The sequence below is a fragment of the Fomitiporia mediterranea genome (assembly GCF_000271605.1).
Source record: "Fomitiporia mediterranea MF3/22 unplaced genomic scaffold FOMMEscaffold_11, whole genome shotgun sequence".
Classification (NCBI taxonomy): Eukaryota; Fungi; Basidiomycota; class Agaricomycetes; order Hymenochaetales; family Hymenochaetaceae; genus Fomitiporia; species Fomitiporia mediterranea.
This window is the reverse complement of record NW_006760396.1, coordinates 1,753,610-1,760,827: the sequence shown is the minus strand read 5'-3', so window position 1 is coordinate 1,760,827 and position 7,218 is coordinate 1,753,610. Positions and strand designations below refer to the sequence as shown.

At 42.8% G+C, this 7,218-nt stretch overlaps 2 protein-coding genes across 2 annotated transcripts; one reads left to right on the top strand and one right to left on the bottom strand.

The window, feature by feature from the left end:
• Positions 1 to 877: 877 nt before the first annotated feature.
• FOMMEDRAFT_160349 (uncharacterized protein) lies at positions 878 to 2,373 on the bottom strand (the record flags this gene model as incomplete). The annotated part of the gene is made up of 11 exons (XM_007270095.1): positions 878 to 1,037; positions 1,091 to 1,116; positions 1,172 to 1,212; positions 1,276 to 1,285; positions 1,343 to 1,459; positions 1,519 to 1,607; positions 1,663 to 1,794; positions 1,854 to 1,965; positions 2,015 to 2,049; positions 2,109 to 2,261; positions 2,316 to 2,373. 11 exons carry the CDS (start codon positions 2,371 to 2,373, stop codon positions 878 to 880), a joined length of 933 nt encoding a protein of 310 aa, XP_007270157.1.
• A 1,677-nt stretch (positions 2,374 to 4,050) lies between these two features.
• Positions 4,051 to 5,325, top strand: FOMMEDRAFT_160348 (uncharacterized protein; the record flags this gene model as incomplete). The annotated part of the gene is made up of 13 exons (XM_007270094.1): positions 4,051 to 4,095; positions 4,150 to 4,159; positions 4,211 to 4,230; positions 4,277 to 4,309; positions 4,360 to 4,456; positions 4,518 to 4,543; positions 4,595 to 4,625; positions 4,686 to 4,718; positions 4,766 to 4,842; positions 4,926 to 4,944; positions 5,005 to 5,097; positions 5,172 to 5,210; positions 5,264 to 5,325. The coding sequence occupies 13 exons, from the start codon at positions 4,051 to 4,053 to the stop codon at positions 5,323 to 5,325; spliced, it is 585 nt and encodes a 194-aa protein (XP_007270156.1).
• Between the last annotated feature and the right edge of the window lie 1,893 nt (positions 5,326 to 7,218).

The window sequence follows — 7,218 nt, the reverse complement described above, 5'->3', positions numbered from 1 at the left end:
GGATGTTGATAGCCCTGTGTTTTCTCTGCGCTTAAGTACTACTACTTTGCTTTAGGTAGTTAGCTTGAACAAAAGGAGAAATGTCAAAAGCTTCTTGTCTTGGCCTACTGGTAATACAATTAGGCGTCCACTTCTCGCCACATTGTGTCTACAATTCTGACCTATAATAGTTCAATTTAGTGGCATTCTGATAGGTGTCCACCAAACACTAGTCTGTGGCGAATTGTGCCTGAGAAACCTAGATATAATGCAAATGAAGGCTAACTTGAGCTAATGGTAAGGTTATTTGTAGTATCTTTATGCAATGTGCTTGTATGGCTCCGTCTGTTCTTATCCTCCTAATAAGTTGCATCTCGTTTATGCTGCAAAGACCAGTCTGATGGTGCACATGGATGCAACGTATGTATGTCTAGGCAGAGTACTGGTTCATCATCAGCCATTTGACATTCAACGTGCTTTGCTTTTAAGGACGTCTGCTCATCTATCTGTTTGTCTGCTACCCAGCAACTAAGTCCGTTCCGAAGGTCTCTTATTTACCTTTTACTTCCAACTATTCACTTATAATCTGTGGTTGTCCTCTTGAAGTACGCATTTGAGGAGACAAGCGTCGATACCAGTCGTCATGAGTGAGGCCACATGAAAAGCTCCATGTTGTGCAAAATAGAGTTACTTTGATTCGTCTTACAAGATCTGAGAAAAACTATTAGGCAACGTGACTGCTTCTAGGTCCTACTTGCAGTTCTTCACTTATCTAGCAAAGCAGAATTAATTTGTGCTCTCAGTATTACAGCAAGTGCACAATTCGTTTGAGCCGAATTCAGAGCACGTACTTATTCATCGTTGGATAACAACGAACTTGACATTCAGAGAACTACTACTAAATCGACAGTCTTCTCAGTTCCAACTCTTGCTCGCCGTACCATTCGTATTTCTCTCTTCCAAACGTACTAATCCTGCTTTTAAGGAGCAGTCCATCTGCACTGTTAAGCCAAATATAGAGGCGGCAGATTACAGCGTTGACGAGCAAGATCGGCATGCTGTCGGTGGAAAGTTAGTGTCGATATTATGCTTGGATCAGTAAAACACTTACACAACACTCAGAACAGCAATGGGCCTCTAAATTACTAGGCTTTAGACAATGCCATTCCAAATAGACTATATTGATGCTTACTGGAGAAGCGACGGTGATAACCAGAGTCAAGATGCGAAGGCCTGGAAATTTGATTTCGTCTAAGGATTTTAAATTAAATCTGAGAGCGCGGCGGAAAAACGCACTGAACGTCGACTACGGAGTAGCAATGAGGACAAGTTAAAAAAGCGAAACTGTCAAAAATGGACTCACAAAAAAGAATAAAAGTCCATCCACCCGGAGCATGTCAAACAGCTTCTGCGAGGATGAACGAGGTCGTGATAAGGTATTGAGGAGTAACAACGTGCTCCAATATATCTGAAGAACGACCTATTATGCAAATGGTTCTGAGTAATAAGAGATTTGCGACAGTACACAGTAAGACCTACTGATGGAACGAAAATCGCCTTGAATGCCATAGGAACCACGTCAGATACGCACATGTGAAAGTGGTCCACGTGCAAAATGTGGAATATGCCTTCGAATGACATGTCAAGGTCCAATTAAACGCGCGACACGTCAGACCACACTACCTTTCAATTGCATAATTGAGAAGACCGACACAACAAGAGTGCTGGTGTGCACAAGCATGAAGCCGGCAATCATCATTCTTGAGAGATATCTGCTGCACTCCCAGAGCTTCACAAGCTCGTTGAGTACAATGGCTGTAGAATACGGTGCCACGATTAAACTATTGGCCAAAACAGTTATGGCGCATACACACCATTTCCTACAGTCTCTACTAAAGCACTCAGAGAGACAGACGCCATTCCAGTTCGGCTACATCTGAATGACCAAACTGTATAGGCAGAAATGGAGAGTAAATGCGATAGCACCTTACTGGATTCAGTCAGACAAAGTCAATTGGAGAAAGAAGCTTCTTACCCATTCGTCCGAGCCACCCAAAGACGGAACCATGACTGGAGAATCAGTTCACGGTGTAAACACTAGGCAATATGCGTGACGGAACTGGACATACACGAGAGAAAAAATGCTCCGCCCAATACAGCATTATAACGGTAAAATGCAAAGACAAAATTCCATAAATTGCGTTTTGGCGGATTCCAAATGGTGGAGAACTGGTCACTGAAATTCAGCAAGATATCGTATGCCAGGACAGTCAGACCCGCAACTGGATGGAGTCAGCACAGTCGAGGATATATTAACGGGGAAAGCATCTGCTTACACGTCATATACCAAACATCGACGAGTTGACTCACTTCTGCTACCGTGGAGGCTTCCATGAGGCGAGACTGTGTAATGAGACAGAGAAGAGATACACTACAGGACAGCACTTGTGTACTGCTGAGACTAATACAGCCAGCACAGGAGTAAGTTGGACAGGATCACTGGCAAGGCTGATTGGGGAATGGTATAGGAGGCGGTGGCATGCGACGCATCAAATCGTACGAAGAAGCGCGCATACCCACACGTCGTACGATCCGGAACAAAACGACTATTCGCTGACTATGTCCTGTTGTCTACACCTTGTTCAAAAAGTAGTGCTTGTCACTGGCAAAACCAGAGAAGCGATGCGGAACAACTGCAGACAATATTTTCAAGGCTGAACGTGCTGCATATGTACCCAGGCTCAATTTTGCAGTTGTCCCGAAAATTCACACCATGTAAATCTAGCTCGGAATTTCATGTACAAAATAAGACTGCTTCTTTCTTGGTTTCATCTGGAGATAGTTGACATATGACTTGGAAGAACCATCAGCATACGAACATTGAGAAGCTGATTTCTGGAGCTTGGGCTCACCTCGGAAGCACAATTTACCTCTCAACCGAGTCAACTGCTGGCACTTTGCAGATCTTCTTCTATTAATATTGCGAGATGCGGTGTCTTCTGGTTTGAACTTAAGTAAATGCCTGAGCGGAAGTGTACACGTTAACTTTCCGGGGCACCCAGCAAACTCAGGACCAGCCTTGCAGGAAAATCTTTCCTGCCACTCAATCGTTCTGTTCAGTGTTCTATTGCGCAGCCGAAACCGTCGCCCGTCACTGACTACTATCCTTGACGCCGTTGGTAACTATTCATGCTTGATGCCATCTCGACCTGCTCTAGCACAAAACCGTGGAATTGAGGGGAGCGAAGATGTGAAAAAAGTAGCGCGATGACCTAGATACGTCGCGCCCCCAATTTGTTGTCCATTATTTTAATATTAAGTAATACGATCTACTCTAATCACGTGCTATGAGACACTCAATTCTGCATCCGTTAAGTGTATTTGATTTCATTTGCGTCCTGCAACGTAACAAGCCATCGTATAGTAGCAGCAGGCTCGTTCATTTCTTGCTCAGGACTTTTCGTAGATCAAATTAGTCAAGTCACCAAATCAGCTATCAATTTATTGCAAAAACAAACGCTTGACTCCATTTTTGTACTCGAGCTTTACTTCAAGATGCCGGAGGAACCACGGCCATTTCGATGTATTTGATCTTTGATCTAGCAACTCGGGCCACAAGACCGCAAAATGGATATGGTCGAGCTCTTCCCCTTGGTGAGTAGAATCCAGATGAATGAATGAACTAATCAATCATCCCATTACAGTTAACACTGTTCACAAATATGCTGTACCATCACTCGTCTCAGGTGAGACTTGTTGTCCATGATTCGTTGAATAATAATAGAATGATGTTCATGTAGAACTGCTAAAAACGGGATGTCTTTCAGGAATGAACTATCGCCCGAGGCCACCGATCTCCCGCCCCCTCGCAATTTGACCGTTCCATTAAACGCTGTGAAGAAAAAGCAAGATATATCAAATGAACATCACTGGAGGCTATAGCGCAGTAGATGCAATCAAACGATCAACATCCATTAACTTTTAATATCATATTCGGGCTGTCCTTATAGTTTGCATCCCTTCGCACTGATTGAAACGATACTCTCGACTCTGCCCAACATCATCGCGCGGATGGATGGGCTCATTGCTGGTGCTAGCGACGCTGTCAGTGCCCGGGTGAGTGATATTCGAACCCATCGTCTTCCATGATTCTTATCCTCTATCTTCCAGTATCTAGTTGGTTCGTGATCAGCTGATATCGATAGAACTTACTGATACGTGTGCACCTCAGTTGCTACAGTTGCATTTCAGGTAGGTAAATCGCCTTTGGAATTTCTTGGTCTAAATGTCATGGAAGGCGTATGATTACTTAATTAGCTTGGATGACGAGGTTAGTACGAGTGTGGTATCAAATGCCTTATCTCATAATCTTTATTTTAGATACAATTAGTTTGGACGAACAACCTTGATTTGCGCCATGTACACTTTTTTCTTAACCGCTACGTCCCGTTCACAACTTCGCTTCTGTCCTTGTACTGTGAGCCTCGCTCTTTTTCTCGTGTAAAAAGGTTTTGTTTGCTAAGAAGTGGTGATATAAGACGTCGTATTAAACGATGATTTGAAGGTATGCCTGTAACGCGGATTTTCAGGATTATCGCGTTGAACTTTCTTGAAGGGTTGCAGCACTGGTTTTGGATCTCTAGTCTGTATGTTCTTGTTTCCACGTTTGACTTCTCATTTCAAAAGCTGAGCAAGTACCGGTTTAGTCATGACTGTGATCGGTATGCTCATTGCCGAATGTAAGTCTAGAGTTTGCGTCGAAATGCCTATTTAATTATTTTCCTAGTCACTGTCTTCCTTCGTGTCGATGCGGTATGGGGCCATAAGCGAATCGTCCGCATTCTTATAGCTACCCTCTACCTGGTGTGTAAAAGTCTTATTGCATCTTTCTATGACTGACTTTCCCGGAGTGTTCGACTTCCGTAATATTATACTTCTCTGTAAAGCATGTTAAAATGAACTCTGGTAAGTCTGATAGCTCGTTCAAGTGCATTTCGTTCTCTGAATTTCTTATTAATTGCGTAGTTTTGCCTATATATTTCATGTCTGGTTGCCTGTACTTTCATGATGACAGGAAAGTATGGATAGCGCTCCTTTGTTATTCGCTCTGCGAGTTTGGTGAGTTACTGTAACGTGGACGCATTTGAATATCATACATATCATACTGACCTTTATATTGTTTAATTTGGAAGTTGCGCTTGCTCTCCTACTTTCCAAGACATTGATGGGATGTAGGTGTTTGTTCTTTCATGTACCCGGTGCTCCCACTTAAATACCACTACAGCCCGTTACACAAGTTCACCTATCATGCACAATTTACATCAAGATGGTATGGAGCCGGAATGATAATGCAATTTATCCTGTAATAACAGTGGTTTGTAGGAATCATGTACTTCAGTATTATCACATGTAAGTATTACATTACAGTTTTTTAACTATCAAGAAGGTCTGACCATCTCTTCCAGTATCAACAGTTGCAAATCTTGCCCTGATTGTAACTGCATCAGTGAGCCAATTCTTGTTGGTCACAATTTGGAGTCAAACACTAATTCACTCTGTTCAGCCAACACTCAGCAATGCATTCTTAGTGTTTGTTTTTCTTTGTCAGTACTCTACGGTTTGTACCAAGCTAATAGTCGATGGCGTCATCAGACCAGAAAGTGTATTGGTCAATATTCTGTGCTCCCACATGCACTTTAGGATCCACAAGTTACACCTCAAGTCTACGTTTCAGCTTAATAGCTCTTCCGGGATTGAGATGAGGGGTCCTGTCTTCGCTTCTCTCAGCTATTCCAGGTCTCAGGCGGATGAGTGCTGATTGCAGTGACTTGTTAGGTACTCCTTCATTTTTATTCACAGAGAAGGTGAGACTTTTGCATAAATTTCTCAGTATGCAGTGTTTGTTGAATTGCATCTATATCAGAATCTCTTTTTGGATATATAAGGTACACTTTCTGACATGTAAAGGCACTAAATTAAACTGTCTTATCTGCCTGTTACACACACAAATCATTAGAGGAAAGACAGAATGCTAAAGGCATGGACTCTGAGGGTTTTTCCAATAATTCTGAGACTACAAGAGGGGGGGGGGTGTCAGCAACAGTATAGAGGGGACCCGAAGGCTCAGTGAGGGGACCCAGGCTACAACTATCCTACACAACAGAAATACAGAACACAAGCACTGGAACATTGTCAGAACTTACAGAGCAGGCAGAGAGAGAGAGTGAGACAAGAGTAGAGTATATAGAGTGAGCCTAAGAGTACAGGACTACCTAGAGTAGATGAGATCAAGACTACAGGACCAGTCTGATCTTGTATGCCTATATATACTAAACTACACAAGAGTACTCAGGGAGCATGAGCTACTAAGAATGATGAGCCACAAAGAATGAAAGAAAGGAATGTCAAAGATAAAGGTACAAAGAATGAAGGGATGGACAAAGAGTAAGAGACCATAGAATGATACAAAGAATGAAGGGGTGGTCAAAGGAATGGAATGATAAAGTAAGGAAGGGTAGTAGCAAGAGTCAGCACACATATAGTCCATAGACAGTACCTCTGAGGGACAGAAGTCCTGAGTTCTAGTACAGAAGGGTGCAGAACCCTCAGAACTGAAGGTACAAGAGTAGAGAACTGTAACATCACCCCCCCTCTAAAACCAATTGTCCTGATTGGTGAGCATTAGGCTTGGTTAGTAGCTCAGGCATAGGTTGGAATGGTAGGGTTTGGAAATCTGTAAGGCAGAGTTGATACAGAGTACCTGGATGAAGTCAATAGAAGTCTCAGATTGTCTTAGTAGTATGGGTGAGATTCTCAGTAGGTTCCCAAGTGTGTTCTTCAACTGGGTATCCCTTCCAGTAAATAAGGAACTTGAGCTTCCTACACACTAGCTTAGCATCTGCTACATACTCTACTTTGTATTCTGGTTTGGAACTGATGAGTTCTGGTGAAGGCAGTAGGGGTCTTTGTTGTAAAGGAAAACCTGGATCATAGTATCAAGACAGTAGAACCTTGTTAAACACTGGGTGTATACACTTCCATGTTGTCAGAAGTTGGAGTTTGTAGGCAGAGGCACTAACCTTCTTATTATGAGATGATTAGTTCATCAACAGACAAACCATGAGACAATGACTTCATAATGTCTCAGTTAGAATACATACAATATAAGGACAAGAGACACTGAGCAGTCAATTGTCACCTCACCCTTGTCTATACACTGCCCCCCTTAAGTCTCCCTCT